This window comes from Xenopus laevis, chromosome 8L, assembly GCF_017654675.1.
Source record: "Xenopus laevis strain J_2021 chromosome 8L, Xenopus_laevis_v10.1, whole genome shotgun sequence".
Taxonomy (NCBI): Eukaryota; Metazoa; Chordata; class Amphibia; order Anura; family Pipidae; genus Xenopus; species Xenopus laevis.
The window spans coordinates 10,109,160-10,129,749 of record NC_054385.1 but is presented as its reverse complement, the minus strand read 5'-3'; the positions used below and the strand labels follow the sequence as shown (position 1 = coordinate 10,129,749).

The 20,590-nt window shown below is 42.7% G+C and overlaps 1 protein-coding gene across 20 annotated transcripts in view; it reads left to right on the top strand.

Moving 5' to 3' along the window:
• The window catches only part of fnbp1.L (formin binding protein 1 L homeolog), a 110,416-nt gene extending 90,122 nt beyond the window's left edge, over window positions 1–20,294 (top strand). Inside the window, exons 9-19 of one of the 20 annotated variants that reach the window (XM_041572012.1) lie at window positions 1,444–1,635; window positions 1,911–1,988; window positions 2,885–3,067; window positions 5,011–5,106; window positions 10,169–10,183; window positions 13,003–13,130; window positions 13,239–13,371; window positions 14,664–14,785; window positions 15,225–15,361; window positions 15,445–15,603; window positions 16,634–20,294. In XM_041572012.1, coding sequence (XP_041427946.1) covers window positions 1,444–1,635; window positions 1,911–1,988; window positions 2,885–3,067; window positions 5,011–5,106; window positions 10,169–10,183; window positions 13,003–13,130; window positions 13,239–13,371; window positions 14,664–14,785; window positions 15,225–15,361; window positions 15,445–15,603; window positions 16,634–16,641 — 1,251 coding nt within the window. In that variant the 3' untranslated portion in view covers window positions 16,642–20,294. 20 annotated transcript variants of the gene reach the window in all.
• The last annotated feature ends 296 nt before the right edge of the window (window positions 20,295–20,590 follow it).

Sequence of the window (20,590 nt, the reverse complement as noted above, 5' to 3'; positions counted from 1 at the left end):
TCTTACAGCAGCCCCTCTGGCATTTGCCAAAACCCTTATATTGTCAGTCCAAGCCTTTCCATAGGAACCTGTCAACATCGCTTTAACGACTTGGGGGCAGATTCCATAAAGGTTGAAGTGACTAACTCTAGCGAGAAATTCGCCAGCGTGACATCATTTCGGAACTTCACTGATTTCCTAATGGGCGCAGGCGTCACTTCGCTAGCGAAGGAGACAGACGCTAGCGTTGCTTCGCACTTCGTGAATTTTCGCTCTGGCGAACGGACATAATGCCACAAATTCACTAAGATGCGAATTTTACGTTACCTCATTAGCAGACTTGCCTTTCACCAGCTCAGACCAAGCGAAGTGCAATGGAGTGCATAGGACTTCAATTTTTAGTGCAAATTTTTTTAAGTCTTTTCCTTTTTTCTAAGTGATAGCCTGCAAATGTCCGTATAGTTTATGGAACATAAACTATACAGTGGGCTCATGTGTAGGATATTATAACAACTCTATTTTCTTTATTAAGGTTCCCTGGACTTGTGTAATGTAATGTATTTACTGCAGCATATACTGTATGTCCATGTAACTTTATCATTTTCCGTCTTATGCAAATTAGGCAACGCTAGCGCATGTTCGCTTTGTTTGCGTAAGTAACGCTAGCAAAAATTCGCCATCGTTCGGCGCCCTGGACGCAACTTTGCACTTTAGTGAATTAGCGTTGTCCTAGCAAATTTAAGCCGTTGCTGGCGAATTTTCGCGGGTTAGGGAATTTGCCCCTTGGAGTCCATTCATGTAAACTCTGCAACACTTGCTGAAATTCAGCGGCATCCTAGTTCACTTCTGGTATTTTTATAAAGCCCCCTTGGACCAACCAAACTCTTTTTTTTGCCATTGCTGGGCTCATAAAGGCCAAGGCATTATGAAATGAAAGAAAGCTCCACTAGACAGAGCTGTAGTGGGGTGGGGAATGGAATAAGCACTGGAGCTGAAATAGTTACAGTCTATCAGCAGCCTGTACGGAATTTTTAAGTTTAAACATAACCAACACGAGGGGCTCGCTGCCTGGTTCTTACTGCTGCTCTTGACTTGTTTGTATTTTTGTAGTGACCCACGCAGAAAGCTTAATGATAGGGCAACACCGTTCCTAATCCAATCACATGGCAGTCAAGTGGGTCAGAGCCCTGACATTTAAGCTTCACTTATCCCTGCCGAGTACGACTCCAAGCAAAATGCTTCTCCTCCATTATCCCGCTATATTTGTACTGATAATTCCATTCTTTCAGGGGGTGCTGTATAATGGGGCTGGGCTCATTACTGAACTCTGTAGTGGGAAGGGAGTCCTGCCTTGGCCTCACCACTGCCATGCTTTATGGCTGACAAGCCTTAATGGTTTGGGGTGATTAAGACCTTATCGGTTCCCTGCTGATTAAGTTGCATATTCTGCTTATTTCATTTCAGGACTCCCAGATGGTCGTAGAATCCTTTAAATCTGGGTTTGAGCCTCCGGGAGACATTGACTTTGAAGATTTTACGCAGAACATGAAGCGCACAGTGTCTGACACAAGCCTGACAAAGGCCGACAGCAAGTCAGACCCCAAGGTTCCCAGTAAATCCCGCAACAAACTCTGGCCTTTCATCAAGAAAAACAAGGTAACGGCTCCCGGAGCTGCAACTGTTTCTTACTGCTTTATCTCCTGGCGTTCTTTAGTTGGCGTTTCGCCTTTTTATTTTTTTCATTTTTTTTTTTTTTCATTTTTTGATCTGGGAAAAGCCTCATTTTCATTATCTTCATTTTCTTTGTAGGTTTCATGGTATTTTTTGATGTTGTTCTTGGTTTTCTCATACCTCCATCGTATTTTTATTTCCTCCATTACTTGATTCATGGCTATTCATTATAATCCGCATGCTAACCGCTCTCATTCCAGCCGGCTGTTTATACAACTCGCTATAAACATGCCACGTTCCTGGGCTTTCATTTCTCAAACTTGGCATCTGGAAAGTGGGTATGTGCTGCAAACCATCGCATTTAATGCAGTGGCGGTCAGGACCCCTTCAGCCTTGATTAGCAAATGCACCATATAGTCCTTACCAATTTATTTAATGAGTTGGGCACAGCCTTACAAAGTGGTTGGCGCTCAGTTGGCTTCCCAATTCTTCAGGGATGAAGGGGTCGCTGCCATGGCACACTTGAATGAAATCCTGTCTGAATCCTGGAGTGCCTTGTTGCCATCTAAACATTTGGTAACAGGCACCCAAGTTTCATGCAGAAGGGAATCACCTCATTCAAGTCTCCTCTCCACTGTGTCTTCATTCAGGTTCTGGTCCAACACATTGCACTGGTGGATGCGCTTCTAAGCGAATCAAAACATTCCTTTCACCTGCCTTTAAAAAAAAAAAGTCGTATACCTCTAAATTTCCCCCTCGGGCATGTATGTTTTGGCAAACTTGGGGTTCCTGCTCAATATGATTGATGATTGGGGTTCACATTCGTCACTCATAGCCATCCAAGGGCTGCATATCATTAGCACGGACAATATTGCATGGCATAGACGGTGGGAGAGCCGTTGTTTTGGGTGCAACCATTTTTTAGAGGCATTAAGAGGCATTTAGAAAGCAATGAAAGGGTATTTTGCATGGCGGATATTTGCATGACCTCTTTCCACCGACGCTTTCCATCCATGGTGTTTATAATCCTTGTATTCCATTTATCTTCTCTTATCATTCTGCGAGTTTTCATTTTTCTCCGCTCCATGGCCATTTTCATATTTATCCTTTTTCTTTTCTGTTGGGAATAAGTATTGTTTAATCCTCATTTTGATTTTGCTTTGTTTTTTTTTTCCTGTACCTTTTTGTTTTATTTTTTTTTATATTCTATCACTGCTCCTTTTCTTATACATAGCTTATGTCCCTCCTAACATCCCCTCATCAGCCCCCTCCTCCTCCACCTGCCTCTTCCTCTCCCTCTGCTGTTCCCAATGGCCCCCACTCTCCCAAGCAGCAAAAGGAACCCCTCTCCCACCGCTTCAACGACTTCATGACTTCCAAACCCAAAATGCACTGCTTCCGAAGCCTAAAGCGAGGGGTAAGTTGTGCTCTGTCTCTCATGCTCCCTGTTCATCTTTTGCTTTTGTAGTATTGTGGCGCAAATAGATATTTCGGGCTCAACCTATATGTCAGGAATCGGGCTCAGTTTTGGGGGGGGTTTATCTGCATAATTGGCTGGAGTGCTGCCTTTAAATCAATATATGAAGAAGGTTTAATGGTGCAATTGGCTCAAGATGGTGCAAAAGGACAACCCCATTTTCCATTGTAGTGACTGGTGTATTTACATTGTACACTAAGGCCTGACTTCCACAATCTGCACCACCTTGTGAATAGACAGAATCTTCTTTAAGAGCACGCACATACACAAGCGCTACCACCATTTTTAACATTGTAACCATAGGCACAATTCTCACAGTAAACAGGGCTGCCTGCGCTTGACAGCAGGGAGCTACCCTAGGAGGCCTCTACTTTTATCCTTTTTAGGGCAGAAGTACAGAGCTTTCATGCACCATTCATTGCACTTCACTATCAATCTGATGCAAGGTACGTAGGGTAGCCATAAGTTTCCCAGCTGCCCCCAGTCATGTGCTCTGATAAACTTCAGTCACTCTTTACTGCTGTACTACAAAGCTGGCCATAGACGCAAAGATCCTCGGATTTGTACGATTTTCGGACCGTCTGTGAGATTGGTTATTTGGTCAATCAGCCAGGTTAAAAGATTTCTGTCGGCTGCCGATAATATCTCTGTATATATTGCCGATCGGACGATCTTCAAATAACTTTCGTACGATTGCTGTCAGGGGCAGAGCATCGGCTTTTACTGCTTTATTTGATCTGAAAGGTTAGTGGCAGGTCTGGAGATGGGAAAGTCCGATCGTTCGAGGATTCCAATGATCGGATCTTTGTGTCTATGGCCAGCTTTAGTTGGAGTGATATCTCACAAGAGATAACACAAGATAACAGCTGCCTGGTAGATATAAGAACAGCACTCAATATGAAAATCCAGGTCTCACTGCGACACATTCAGTTACATCGAGTAGAAGAAACAACAGCCTGCCAGAAAGCAGTTCCATCCTAAAGTGCTGGCTCTTTCTGAAAGCACATGACCAGGCAAACTGACTTGAGATGGCTGCCTACACACCAGTATTATAAATATAAAAAAATAGACTTGCTGGTTCAGGAATGAAATTTTATATTGTAGAGTGAATTATTTGCAGTGTAAACAGTGTCATTTAGAAATTAAAATGACAGAACCCCTTAAAAGTCCTTTATTCCATCCTCCCTGCAGCCATTGATAAGCATCGAAATGTGAAGTACCTGCAAGTTTGAAATGACAACAAATGGCTATAGACAAACATAATAATTGCTTAGCCAACCTAGAGAAGTTAGCAAAGATATTGGTGCAACCCAGTGACTAATGACTCTTGTCCTGCCATACGGCATGAGTCAGTCATGTGTAAGCAGCAGTGCTTTCCAGTTACTGAATCATCCAAGAGAAAGCAGGCCAGAGGAACTAGGGTTTGTTGTTGTCCTTATGTGAGCTTTCCTCTGCCAGATGTCTCTTTAGCTAGGTGGCCGCTTGGTGCTTTAACCAGACTTAACCAGTGAGATCACCTATTGTTACCAGCTGCCCATTATCAATCCCTAGGGCATTATACAGAGGTATTTACAGTTTCCTCTAATCAGCGCTAATCTTATAAAGGAGAACTGAAGCTTAACAAAGAATTGAGAATTGTTTTGCACTGAGCATGTGCAGTGCCACTGACACTGCTAATGAGATTCAAGGTGGCGAACGGCTGTGGATGGTTTTGAAGCCCTGGATAGTTACTGTTAGGACCGAGACAGCCTTTAGTTCTCCTTTATGATGTTGGTGTCTGGTTAGGCCCAGATGCAAAAGGAAAATGGGGTCACAGAATAATACTAATATTATTAACCACCTTCTTGCTTTTGTTTTCTCGCTGACCCCCCCTCCCTTCCCAGCAGACACAGTCAGACACAGTGTGTTGTGCTGACAAAGGGATGATGAAGAGGACTATAGGGAAGCCCACGTGTGCCTTTGAGGCTAGGGAATATTTTGTAAGTGTCACTGTTATAGGTGGCCAGCCAGCTCTTGCAGTCACTAACACCAGTAATGGGAATTCAACTGCAGCACCCGCTTACCCTGCTGGTTTGCTCTAATATTTTCACCTACCTGTGCCCCGCACCCCGCCTCTTGGCTTCACTGCTCCTCAATACTAATGCATGGGCAGACATTGGGGTGCATGCCAAGTCTAAGGGTGTCCGTCATCTCTGGCTCCCAAGGGATTCACAAAAATTATCCATTAACACAATGTCGGCATCCATCTCTCCATTGTGTGCCACTGACCTGTGCCCGTCGCATTCTGCCGTCCCATTTTGTACTACAGGTATGGGACCTGTTATCCAGAATGCTTGGGACCTGGGGTATTCCGGATAAGGCGTCTTTCCATTATTAGGATCTTCATACTTTAAGTCTACTAGAAAATCAAGTAAACATTACATAAACCCAATAGGCTGGTTTTGCTTCCAATAAGGATCAATTATATCTTAGTTGGGATCAAGTACAAGCTACTGTTTTATTATTACAGAGAAAATTATTTTTTAAAAATTATTTGCTTATAATGGAGTCTATGGGAAATGACCTTCCCGTAATTTGGAACTTTCTGGATTACGGGGTTCTGGATAAGGGGTCCTATACCTGTACTAACCTGGCCTGCTCTCCATCTTGTGCTACTGACCTCACAGAGCTGCGCCACCTGGTTCTCTAGTTTTATTATGGCGGACTGAAGTGGTAGTGCCCAAAATGTCAGACGTCCCCAGTAAACAAATTTAAATGTGTTTTTTTCTTTTCTGGCACCGTGTCATTGTGTGGGATGGTAACCGCATTAGGGTGTAGCCTGTGGCTTTGCTATGGCAGTGGATAGAGATCAGACAGCTGATCATATTTTAAATGCGTGGAGATGAGAACACTGCTGATTGCAGTCCAACACTGCTGCTCTGGGAGGACCACTAAAGGCATGCTGGTTAATAGGAAAAAGCTTCTGGTATTGATAACAGATATATTTATAAATATGCAATGCTTCAAGTAGAGGTGTTAATGGGATAACAATCTATAAAATCAAGGCAGCATAGGTATTCCCCTGTACTAAGCACAATTCAGCAGGAACAGCCCCCAAAGTTTGCTCATAGTCTGTATAGAGAGATCCCATAAAACTATGGCAGCATAGGTATTCCTCTGTACTAAGCACAATTCAGCAGGAACAGCCCCTAAGTTTGCTCATAGTCTGTACAGAGAGATCCCATAAAACTATGACAGCATAGGTATTCCCTGTACTAAGCACAATTCAGCAGGAACAGCCCCTAAGTTTGCTCATAGTCTGTACAGAGAGATCCCATAAAATTATGGCAGCATAGGTATTCCTCTGTACTAAGCACAATTCAGCAGGAACAGTCCCCTAAGTTTGCTCATAGTCTGTACAGAGAGATCCCATAAAACTATGGCAGCATAGGTGTTCCCCTGTACTAAGCACAATTCAGCAGGAACAGCCCCTAAGTTTGCTCATAGTTTTTTTTTTTTTTTAAGATATATTGGCCCTATAATTGGGAAATTATAATTGGGAAATACAAGTATCAAAAAAAAAACAACACATTTAACACCTCATTAGCACCCCTAGCTGTACCCTAGTTTAGAGAATATCTACTGCCTTATTTTCCCCTTGGTGCTGCTGTTAGATAGGCTTTCGCTAGAGAGTAATACATGTGTAATGAGTAATATATGCTCTGCTATATGTGTTTGTGTGGCAACTATTGTTGTGTTGGGTACATGTGGCCGCCCAGCCAATATTATTAGGCGCTTACCCTCGGGTGATGTCTGTGTTTCTAGCTGCGTGTGTGTTTGTGTGTGTGTGCAACTGTATTTCAGATCTAGAACTGCATCCATCAGGTCTATGCGAAAGTTCACAAGCGGGTCCCTATAGAGGCTCATATTTTTATTGCCACCCCCTGGGTGAAACTGGAGTTGCCAGTGCTTGTTGTGTCACGTGCCTTCCTTCCCACAATGCAGCCCTCCTTCTTTCCTGGGTCAGCCGTTGCTCCGACGTATATGCTTCCAGACGGGTCATTTGTCACCCCTTTTATTGTGGCCAATCCTCATTGCTGGTATGACAGCAGGGGGCTAATAACTGGTTTCATTGGGTCATGTGCCTCATCTGGAAATTAAAAAAATCCTCATTCAATTAGTACTGTGTGTCTGCAACATACTGGTCCAGAAGGTTCAATGGCTACTCACAAATGAGCCTTCAAAAATGTAAAGGAGAACTAAAGCCTAAAAAGATTATGGCTAGAAATGCTGTATTTTATATACTGAACTTTGGGCTTCACCAATGATCCAGGCTTTTAAAATTGTCGCCAGCATTTTCTCATGTTGGATCATGTTAGGCATCTTTTGTGTGTCAGTGGCACTGCACATGCTCAGTGTGATCTGGCCTGCTGCTGAGAAGCAATTCTAAGGGACCGTGGAAAATCTTCAGCGAGGTATGTCTGCCATAGAACCTGCTGCTATAGTGTATATACAGTAGGGATGCACCGAATCCTTCTGCCCGGCCGAACCGAATCCGAATCCTAATTTGCATATGCAAATTAGGGGTGGGAGGGAAATTGCGTGACTTTTTGTCACAAAACAAGGAAGTAAAAAATGTTTTCCCCTTCCCCACCCCTAATTTGCATATGCAAATTAGGATTCGGCTCGGTATTCGGCCGAATCTTTCACAACGGATTCGGGGGTTCGGCCGAATCCAAAAAAGTGGATTCGGTGCATCCCTAATATACAGTATATTGTGAGTGGGACCCTAAGCTCAGGGAAGTTAGAACAGCCCAGAGCATGTGCTGTAAATCTGCAGAATTGAAGATGGAGAGTTACTGGGGGCATCTTCAAAGGCACAGACCTTCCCTGCTTATGGGCTGTTGAGGCCTTGAGCTGGTACAGTGGCTTAAAACAGAATGTGTAGCATTATATATAAATATATATATATATATATATATATATATCTCTATATATATATATATATATATATATATATATATATATATATATATATATATATATATATATATATATCTCTAACAAACAGGGGAAAGTTGTGCTCACCACTAGTTTTTAAAAACATTAGGCGGGGGTGCAATGAGGGTGTGACCACAAAAAACATAGACAAATACAAGATTCCTCTGCACTCAACCCATTATCAATATATTTAAGACAGCGACATTTTGTGCATACTGCTACTGAAAAATGCCTTACCCTTTAAACAAAACAGGGATTGTTTGTCCATATATTGCAATATATTTAAGCTGGCCAACTACGTCAAAGTCATCCCATATCTGGCCAGTCCTATGCTCAATTTTCATCTGATTCCTTAAGAATTCTATGGTTTAATTATACATTTTATAAAAGGGACGAATATGTTTTACCTGCAACTTACTAGCTGCTTTCAAAGTAAAACTCCCAAACTTGGCTGCCCTTTTATTAGACACCAGTGGGATCACCTGACTATAGTTGGAAGGGGTGGGAGCTACAACATGGAGCTGGTCACTGCTCCTGTATAACTATAACAAACAGGGGAAAGTTGTGCTCACCACTAGTACTATATATATATATATCTCTATATATCTATCTATCTATCTATATATATATATATATCTATATATCTATCTATCTATCTATATATATATATATATATATATATATATATATATATATATATATATATATATATATATATATATACTGTATATATATATGAGTTTCATTTAAGATAAGATGGGTGTTGGTCCCTCTTTCGATGAGTACCTTTGTTGCCAAAGCATTCGTAGCATTGGATTTTGGGTAAGACCACCCCATGCATGAACATCCCTAGTCTCCAGATCACAAGCCCCTTGCAGGCAAAGGACAGAAATCAGCTACAGGTCCTTGTTCCAACTCCCCATCCGCTGTCTGTGGCAATTAGCTTTCTGCATGGGTATTTGGTATGCTCCCATTCATGTCACTGCAGTAAGTGCTCTCCATCTGTCACCTCGCCCGCTTACTCCTCCTCCTTCTCCGAAATCTGGGGAAGGTCACACACCAGGGGCTGTAGAGACACTGGAAAGACTGCTAGTGCTGCTTTATTATGGCAGTGTGTAGCCCTGGTTTATGGATTAGTAAGGGTTACCAGCAGTTTAGATTTGCCTGCATCCCCCCCATTATTCAGTCTGAATATATCCCTTTCCTGCTGCCCCCCAGTGCGGGATCCACCATTTTCCTCCTGGTACTAAACCAATGTTAGAAGGATAGGATGAGCTGAGCCAACACTGATACCTGCGTACTGACATACATACTGACATACATACTGACACACATACTGACATACATACTGACATACATACTGACACACATACTGTGTGTGTGTGTGTGTGTGTGTTAGTAATCAAATGTTTGTGTGAATGGAGACAAACATCAAGACAAAGGCAATGTTCAGTGTTCAGAAAGACTCTGTAAACTGTATTAGTTGCCTGGTTTATTTTCTAAATAATATCAGTGTCCCCCCCCCAAAGTGCTTCCTCTAGGCCCCCACTCTGCCTGCTGGAATCCTGTATTGTATTATAGATTTTATCTAACAGACCCGCTTTTTTACTTAAATAGAGGTGCAGGGCAGGTGCCATGCTCACAGCCAGAGTGAATGGTGCAGCCAATGAGCAGTGCAGGGGGGCAGAAGGAAGAGTGCTGATTGGCTTGCCACTGAATGCTATACATATATAGATAAATATATATATGAATAAGTACATTATTTGGTGTGATCAAACTGTAGGGCCAGGAATATCCTTGTATGCCGACCCCATCGCTATGTCCTCCCCCAGGTGCCGCCTTAACCTACTTTTCGCCATTTTGGCATTTGTGAGCCTCTGACCTTGTGAACTTTTAGCACCGGTGTAACCTGTTTGTTCCATATTTCCATTGGGTTAGTGTTTGCCATAGTGTTAGTCACATCTCTGGAGCAGGGGAACCGCTGGAACCACCTCCATATGCTGATGTGCTCTTGTTTTCTCTCTCTCTCTCTCTCTCTGCTTTCCCTTCTTCCAAACGAAGCTTTCTCTGAAGCTGGTAAGAACCATTTTAGCATGCCCCGCCCCCATAAATCCCAGGCCGAATCAGAGGCACAGGAACCCCTGGAACTGACTGTTGCATCATCCCGTCATGGCTTCTTTTCCCCCAAAGAAGTCTCTTCCTTTTCATTGGATAGAATATTAGGAACTGGACCCACGGCTGGTCTCCTAACTGTGCCCCACTGTGCCTCTGGTTTGGCCCATAGATTGCATGAATTGTTTGCTGTGTATAATCCCCTCTCCAATTATTTCCTTTCCTTCTAAATTCTTTTATTTCCTTTGTCCAACCAATCAGGTGTCAGATTAATCAGCTGATCCACAATTAACTGTATTTGTTCATTACAGTGTTCTCTGACCTATGAAAAGTAACCTTACACATAACCACAATGTGTATTCCTAAACTCTCTTCCATTGGATCCATTGGAAAAGTAACTAATAGCATCATCTAATAGCACATCCAGGGTCATATATATATATATATATATATATATATATATATATATATATATATATATATATATATATATATATATATATATATATATATATATATATATATATATATATATATATACACATGTTATATATGGTATATATAGGCTTGGCTGTTGCTACAGTCCTTAAAGGGGTTGTCCACCTTTAAGTTAACTTTTAGTATGATGTAGGGAGTGATAGTATGAGTCAATTTGCTTTCATTTTTTTATTATTTGTGTTTTTTGAGTTATTTAGCCTTTTATTCCACAGCTCTCCAGTTTTCAGTTTCAGCAGTCTGGTGGCTAGGGTCCAAATTACCCTAGCAACCATGCATTGATTTGAATAAGAAACTGGCATGTTAATAGGAGAGGGCCTGCATAGAAAGATGAGTAATACAAAGTAGCAACAACCATCATTTTGCAGCTTTACAGAGCAGTTGATTTTAGATAGGGTCAGTGACCCCAATCGGAAAGATGGAAAGAGTTAGAAGAAAAAGGCAAATACTATAAAAATAAATAATTGAGACCAGAGGTTGCTTAAAATTGGGCATTCTAACATACTAAAAATGAATTCTTTAATACTCCACTGATTAAAAGGAACGTTACACCAACATAATAAAAGCACTGAATCATTGGAGGGGATGTTCCTTACCATGATTAATCCTTCCCTCCTCCTCTTAAATGCTCTTTGGCCTCTCTCTCTGGATTGACTTTTTGGGCTGTGGCTGTCGGTGGGTGTGTAGAGATTTGTCTTTTTTGTACATGATAATTGCAAATCTACAAAGAAAGCTTGTTTTGTGCACACAATAAGCTGCATGCTCTATTAAGGGAAACATACAGTATATATGGCAGCTCCCACCTCATGTATAAAGACAGATATGCAAAGACGTAATGGTCTATACACAGAAATCAGAAATTATCCAGCCCAGGGAGGTGCGGCACTTTATTTTCTTGTTGCACAGATCAGCAGCACATCAGCACCACCTTGTGTTTAAAGGGGAACTATTGGGAAAGAAAATTAAATATAAGCTTCATCGTACTGACATAAGAAACTTTCTACATACAACCAAAAAAAAATTCTGTACCGTTTCTGAAATAATCAAGTTTATCTTCACTATTCCTCTTTCAGGATCTTTTTCTCTTCATTCAGTCTTCTTGCAGCATTTGGGTGTCAGATAGTCATTGACAGTTAGATCCAATATATCTTACAGGGGGGCTTTCTTTTGTATTCTGCACAGTAGCGTTCGTTGAGGGGGCGGGCCCTGGTGCATGATGCGCAGCCCGGGCCCCGCCCCCCTCCGCATCGCCACATTTTCAGCGGTGAACGGACTGCCGGGGGGTCCTGAGGGGGTGCGGGCCCTGGCCCGCTCGCACCCCCTGCTCCCCCGGTAGTTCCGCCACTGATTCTGCATGTAGAGAGACACGATGTCTGGTGATTTTAATAGAGTGAGCTCTAAAACATTTTATGGGCAAAAGGAGCCCCCCTATAAGATATATTGGATCTAACTGTCAATAAATATCTGACACCCAACTCCTGCATGAAGAGAAACAGATGCTGAGAGAGGAATAGTGAAGATAAACTTGATTATTTCAGAAACAATACAGAATCTTCAATTGATTGTATTTGGAAAGTTTTAGGGATTTGGTTCGGGATTCAGCCTTTTTCAGCAGGCTTCGAATCCTTCTGCCCGGCCGAACCAAATCCAAATCCTAATTTGTATATGCAAATTAGGGCTGGGGAGGGACATCGCCTGACTTTTTGTCACAAAACAAAAAAATTATTTCCCCTTCCCAGACATAATTTACATATTCGGATTCAGTATTCAGCCGAATCTTTCAAAAAAGATTCGGGGGTTTGGCCAAATCCAAAATAGTGGATTCGGGGCATCCTTAGAAAGTTTCTTATTTCAGTATCATGAAGCATATATTAAATTTTCATTTGTCCAAGCTGTGTATTATTGTGGTCTTTTTCCCCTGGTTCAACCGACCAGGGACTGACTGGGACACAGCTGGAAATAATAGTCACTCAATGTCCCTACAGAGTCTTTCTTTTTTCCACACCAAGGGAACCAGTGACCGGATCCCACCTTCTTTGCCTTACCTTGTTTATCTAGCGCTGCCAACTGCCCCATGCGTTTCAAACAGGCAGCACAAGTTGGTTGCACCAGGGAAAAAAGTTAGTTTGTAGAAGCACAGCAATAAAATAGAATTACTAGTAAGGTAGCTTATTATAGCCACATATCAGGTGGCGTTCCCAGAGTGAGTGCCCCTTTTCATTTGGCATGTCGTGCATGCTTATAGCCAGTGCATGCAGCAAGAGCCGATAGTAAAAGTGACATTCCAGTGTTTCGGTTCCCGGCAGGGCTCAACCCCCGAGGACTTCAGCAACCTCCCTCCGGAGCAGAGGAGAAAGAAGCTGCAGCAGAAGGTGGACGAACTAAACAAAGACATCCAGAAAGAAATTGATCAGAGGTAGGCATGGGTATTGTAAGGCTGCACAGAATTCCCACTGAGATGTCCCGGCGTTCCCAGGGAGCAAAGCCAGTTCTGCTGTCTAACAGTCTCCCTTGTCCCTGGCAGAGACGCCTTAACCAAGATGAGAGACGTGTATACGAAGAATCCGCAGATGGGAGACGCAGCCAGCGTGGGGCAGAAGTTGGTGGAAATTGGAAATAACATAGAGAAATTGCGAGTGGAAGTCCAGAAGTTTGAGGCGAGTTGTTTTATTTATTTATTTTCTTTTCTTTTGGAAAGGTCAGGAAATGATATCGGGATAAGGGTCCTGGCCGGGTTATTGCTCTGAAGTAGGTGCAAATCCACAAGGACATCTCTGTTGATAAAGCAAAAGATACGCTGTGTAGAATTTAATGTGTAGATATTGTCCCTGTGCTTTACCTGTAGGTTTTCTCTTCTTTTTGTCCCTAGCCTGTGTTCTGCACATTCTCTTACTGACCATTGACTAACATTCTCTTATTGATCTCATTCATTTCTTCTCTATTGCCTTACAGTTCACTTGCCCTCTACTTCTGCTTGTCATCTCCATCATTACTAATATCTCAGTCTCATTCAATATTTCTATCTTACCCTCTCCATCAGTATTTCTGTCTGAGCCTCACTATCACTACGTCTGTCTCAAACTTTGCATCACTTCTGTTTTTTTCTGTCTATTTACTATATATATCTTATCCTTTCCATCGCTTTTTATGTCCCAGCCTTTCTATCGCCACCTATCTCAGCCATACGATCGCTACTTCTATCTCAGCCTTTCCATCACTATCTTTATCTCAGCCTTTCCATCACTACTTCTATCTCAACCATTCCATCACTATTTCTATCTCAACCATTCCATCACTACTTCTATCTCAACCATTCCATCACTACTTCTATCTCAACCATTCCATCACTATTTCTATCTCAGCCATTCCATCACTACTTCTATCTCAACAATTCCATCACTATTTCTATCTCAGCCTTTCCATCACTACTTCTATCTCAACCATTCCATCACTATTTCTATCTCAGCCATTCCATCACTATTTCTATCTCAGCCATTCCATTGCTACTTCAGTCTCAGCCATTCCATTGCTACTTTAGTCTTAGCCATTCTATCACTACTTCTACCTCAACCATTCTATCACTTCTTCTACCCCAGCCTTTCCATCACTACTTCAATCTCAGCCTTTCCATCGCTACTTCAATGTCAGCCTTTCCATCACTTCCTCTATCTTGTCCTCTCCATTCATTACTTTTGTCTTGTTCTTTCTGTTACTACTTGCCTTGGCTTCTCCCTCTTTTCTTCTATCTTGTCCTCTCCATTCACAACTTCTATCTTGATCTCTTTTATTATAGAGTGAAATAGTTTCCTCAGTGAAAAGATCTTACCAAATAAACCCACAACATGTCATCATAAGCAGTGCCTTAATACTGGGTCAATGTTTTGCTACTGGAAGGTTGTTTGGAGGGATGTTTGGCCTGTGGCACTCATGATATGAGGTCTTTTCATAGGGCTGGCTAGCAGAGGTGGAGGGCAGGCTTTCAGCACGAAATGATAGCTCACGCCGACAGAGTGGATTATATGACACTCAGAACACACAGACGGTCAACAACTGTGCACAGGATCGAGAGAGGTACAGTATAGTATGCGCGGTACCATGGCATGTAGGAAGTGGGCTTTGCTCTGTAACATTACTACAATGAGGAATTTAAGGGGACAGTAGAAGTCTCACAGCAGGTCTGGACTGGGAGTCAAAATAGGCCCTGGCATTCCAAGTACACAGAGGCCCAAATTGTCCTCCACCAGCCCACTAAATAAATAGTGACTGTCTATGGGACCTTACAGCAGCCCCTCTGGCATTTGCCAGAACCCACATATTGCCAGTCCGGGCCTGTCTCACAGTGATAGTTTTTTTTTTCATATTGTGGAATTCTGGATTGTACCAATATCTCCCTTCTGCGGGGGAACCCCTTAATCTATATGCAGAGCTTGGCCTAAAATAATTAAAAAAAAATAAACTGCTTCCTGGGGTCAGTTGCTATAGTGTTTCTATGGTTTCCTTTCTTGAGCAGCCCAGATGGCAGTTACACGGAAGATCACAGCCAGGAGCCAGAAGTGAAGGTGACGCCTACCGAATTTGATGATGATTTTGACGATGAGGAGCCTCTGCCAACAATTGGGACGTGTAAAGCTATATACCCATTTGATGGTAAGATTTCTATAGAATTATAGAATGAGGCCAGTGTGGGCGCACAGGTTCCCTGGGTGCTGACCATGTTTTTGTCTCATTAGGGGAAAATGAAGGAACAATATCCGTGACAGAAGGAGAAATACTCAAAGTGATCGAGGAGGACAAAGGAGATGGCTGGACACGGATCCGTAGGAGCGAGGAGGATGAGGGTTATGTGCCAACATCCTACATTGAAGTTTATTTGGACAGAAATGCCAAAGGTGCCATGACTTACATTTGAAACCCCCATTTGCGTCTGTCTGTCGGGATGGGGTATTCAGCCTGCTGTCTGTGGCTGGCATCTGTTCATATGGCACATTGGAGGCAAACGGTGGGATTGTGTTATCAGTATAACATTGAGCATATGGGGAAAAAAACAGCTTAAAGTGCAGGGGCTTAGTCTCAGAGATGAACAACCTGTGGCTGCTCAGGTCTTTAAACTTCAGTACCCAATACCCCCCAGTCAGTTGGACATCTGGACAGCCCCAGGTTGCCCAATCCTTATATGTTTGAACAAGAAACTACAGCACTTCCCCTTGACTTCCTGTATCTGGGACAACATTGCACCCGCCCCTGCAGTACCAATGCTAGCACCACCCACGCTTAGTCAGAAAGTTCCTGTCTTCCTAGGAATTAAATAAAAACATCCTTTTGTTAAGAACAGATATATAAGCGCTTGTATATGTACCCATGTGCCCATCTCTGCCATGTGCACCACCACCCCCTCTTGGTGGTGGGGATCTTTATTTGTACTGCATGTTGCATCCCAGTGATTACGCCCCCCAGTGTCAAGGGTCCCTTAATTCCCGTGTCCCCATATCTTACAGCGCCTCACAATTTTGCTGCTTGTTTCCCTTGGACACGGGTCTTCATGTCTGTACAACTGCACTGAGGTGCTACTGTGTGCTATTCAGAATCTCTTAAACAGAATAATAAATCCCATTATTTTTTTAGAACCCTGTGGCTGATTTAATGATGTGTCTGTGAAATCGGGGACTTGTTTCTTACCTACGGGTGCCGAAATGACAGATACTTTACAGATTCTCTGGGCAGATCCCCTGCCCCCTGCCCAGAATGTATTGCAATGTAATTGCCCCCTGTGTAGATCCAGGGCCCTATGTGGATACACTAACTGCTGTAGCAAAAGGGGGGTCACAGGGATGCACTGAGTTCTGTATTTCTGGGGCATAATAACCCTAGGGCTCCCCTTGCTATTTAATTGCCTAACCTGGCTTTCTCTTTTATTTCTAGATTCCTAAAGGTGTGCCGGGAGCAAGGACTCTGGGGCGAGCTTGTAACAGGAGGAGAAACACCCAGGCAGACGCACACAAACCCCAATCCGCCGGACCGTTCCAACAGGAGTTAAACACACACACACACACTGATTATTTCTAATAAAACTTCAAAAAAAGCTTAGGCTCAATTAACAGCACATTTCCGGCCTCTCGCCCGCCGCTGCTTTCGTTCATGGCACTTGCAGTTTTTTGATTTTTTTCCACATGCAGCACATGACATGGAACCCATAACCAATCAACTTGGGGTGATGAAGCTGCTTCCAGAATGTTATAGATATATACTCAGGTCTATATTTTATATATTAGTGCCCTATGTTATCCCTTCTCATACAGTTTAATCGCAGAATATGGCTGCTTCCGTTGTAGCCCACACATCTGGTTTTAGGCATTTTCACTAAAATCAGATGGTCGCAGCTTTGTGCGTGAACAGGCAATGGTGGCGAGAGACGAGTTAATTAATTTTTTAATTAATTTAATTTTTTTCTGTGTGTGTGTGTGTAGTTGCCCTTTAATTTTCACCATAGTCTTTATTGTACACAAACAAACCGGCGCTCCACTAACTGTTGCACTCTGTGGTCCTAACAGGCAGCTTCTTAGCGTCCCATGGGGCTTTGCAGTCATTTCAGCACATTGGCCTTACGTCCCTGTCCTAAAGAATATCTTGCAATATTAAAGGGGCACTATTGCTTTTTTATTTAAACACTGTAAGTTGTAGCCATCATTTAACATAAACAGGAAGTATTTAAGTATATTAAAATGCTCTTATTCTGATTAAAAACTGTATTTTTCATGCTTGCAAGGTCTCTCTTGTTTGCATTCTCCAGCCATAGACTCCTTAGGGTCAGAAGCTGACCTTAATTCTCCCAGCCTACAGGGTGGTATCTCTACTAACGTGCATCTAGTAGTGGACCAACCATGCCACTTATTATTGATTTTAATGGAAATAGCCTGCTAGTTGTTTTTGAACTGAGAACCACCTGTACCAGCTGTGTCCATTAAAAGCAATGGGAAGCGGTATAGGCAATTTTGGGTGTGATACTACATGTTCCACGTAGAGGCAGAATGTAGAATACATTCATAGATCCGAAAATGGTCATAGTGTCCCTTTAAATCACAAGGGACGGTTTAAAAACAATAACTCTCAGTATGTTTTAGACTAACTGTCGCCTTGCAGCTGCTTTTATACCGGTCACGGACCTCTATTTTCATAATATACAAGTTTGAGTGATGTGACATGAGGAATATCACTGTGCACCATTGTTCTGCTGTCTACAGCATATTGAGAGTTTATTTCATATGCCCCATTGTTCTGCTGTCTACAGCATATTGAGAGTCTATTTCGTATGCCCCATGCCATGTTTCCACAATGACAGAGGCTTCTGCTGCCATATCTATCCAATCACCCTCTTAGACATCTCTGGTTGAGGAACCTCAATGCTTCATTTTTATTTTGCTTCTCCCTTTTTTTTAAAGCCATTTTCCATCTCTCCTTTCCCTTCTGTACTATGTGGCCCTATCTTGGGGTCCTCCTCACGCTTCTGCCTATTGGTTTGTCACTCGCTGTCTGTTGGACCTGTCACATCTGGTCACTCTCTTTTTCTGCCTGCATGCTCGCCCTGTCTCCTTGCCTCTGCTCACCTGAAGGGTCACTCTAAATTATTGTTTGGGTTTCTGACCTTATTGCTGCATGAAAGCTAAAATCGACAACCATCCTTTAATAGATACTACTAAGTCACAGGGTTGGGGCAATGGTGGTGGCTAGTGGAGTAGACCTTCTGCTGGGGAATCAAGAGCCATGATGTCCCCCTCAGAAGGCCATCACTTGCCTAAATACTTCACAGAAGACTTCCAGAACCTGCTGTTGACCATTGAAGACCTGATGGAGCCACCACCCAACTAAAGACCAGCTATTGACTTTTTTAATGGTGGTTTATATGAAGTTAAGCCTCCCAGGACATACGTCCGATAATGATGCAAGCCAACCCAACATAGGAGTCCTCATCAACTGAGCATCAATAGGAAAGGACGTTTATATTCCATCCAACACAAGAAGCTGTGAGTGTCCCAAGTTCTTTTTGTCTTGTTGACATTTATACCTCCCCCCGGGTTCAGGGGAAATCGTATGTTCTTCTTGTGTCCGTTCTACATCTGTTTGTGGGCTAAAGGATCCCGAGACCTTGTCCCGTACGGGAACCTTCTGTTTTCAAAGGAGTATCCAGTGTTGTGTATTTACGTGGTTAAACAAGCGACTTACCTAACGCTTCTTGTACTTATCTAGTTTAGGTGGACAGTATATTATTGTCAGTACTGATGGCACATCTGAGCATCACTTTGCTTTCGCCATGTTATCAAACCTAAAGAGTAGAGGCAATCGGAGGAGGAAAGTAATTCATGTTTACAAACTGCCTGTAGTGAGAAAGATTAGAACCTTTCCCAGCGCTAGTAGAACAGTCCATATGCCACTCATACAGCCCTGCAGTAACCCCCTGCTATGGTTTTTACGCTGTTACCCCAAAAACGGGCTGTAAATAAACTGTATGGAAAGATATTCGCTTGCCAAAGCTCTTACAAGAGGTATTTTTCCAAACTGATAAAAACTAAGTTTTTATGCACTGTTGTTATTTTTTTTTAACTTTTCACAGCCCAGTCCCTTTCCTACAATTCTCCTCTCGCGTCAAATAGTTATAAGGTTTAAAAAAAAATTAAACTGCCAAATTGTACATAATTCTATTTTAAACTAAAATATATTAAGCACCTTTCTCCCTGTTTTCCTTTGTTTTGTGCTTGTTTTTAATCACTCGTGTATTGAAAGAGAAATCTCTGTGCAGTTCAGTTGCCTAGTGTGGGCAGGAGTCTTGCCCTGTGGTCGGCAAAGGTCTCTTCACCCTAATAACTAGAAAGGATTTAAGCTCTTTAAAAAAAGAACCGTAGCAGTAGGCTTGTGTTCTAGGTCTCCCTTCTGAAGGCATTTAGAAGAGAACAGCTGCTTTCTAGGTAGGCCTCTAAGGGTAGATGCACCTGGAACAGTAGAGCTATGTTGTTGTAGATCCCCCTTCTGAGAGTAAAGGCATCTAGAACAGGAGACTTGTGTTCTAGGTAGCCTTCTGAAGTAGTGATGAGCGGGTCAGAAACTGTTCAACCCTAACCTGCTACTTCAACACACGACACCCAACCCAGTGTGAAGTCCTCTTCTACTTTTATAACTTGTACCCAAACCCCCCTCTGATGACCAAAGGGGCAGGTACCTGCTTGAACTTTGACCCACCACCCAAACCTGCACCTGGAGCTCACATACTTGGCCAACCTGCAGGTTTAGGGTCCACCTGCTCATCATTATTCTGAAGGCAAATGCACCTGGAACAGTAGAATTGTGTCTTAGGCCCGTTCCAAGGGTACATGCATCTAGAACTAAAAACTTCTGTTCTTGTAGTTGTCTACTGAAGGCAGGTATGTCAAACAGTAGAATTGGGTTCTAGGTCTTTCTAACATTGGATGGGTTGTATAAGAGTCTGAACACAGAGAAGCTTTGAGGACCCATTGCCATAAGCATGATACAATATGCCATTCAGTTCTGAGAACTGCTATACTGCTAGAAATAAACTAATATTACAAAATTCTACTGGTTTCTATGGTTTTTGTCTTCTTTCTTTCTTTAATCTGGTGCTGGTGAGGTTGCTGAACGAACGTATCTTTATCCAATTCTGCCACCCATGTGATAGGCCAAATTAAGGTGGCCATAGATAAGCAGATCCACTAGTTTGGAGAGGTAGAAAAATGAGCGGATCTCGTCCAATATGCCCACAAAATGTGGGGCTGATCTGGGGCCTTGGGTTGGTTGGGGAAGCCCGTCGGATGGCCCGATACACTGGCCAATGAGCTGCTGACTTGGCCAGTGACTGCATCATAATAGGGG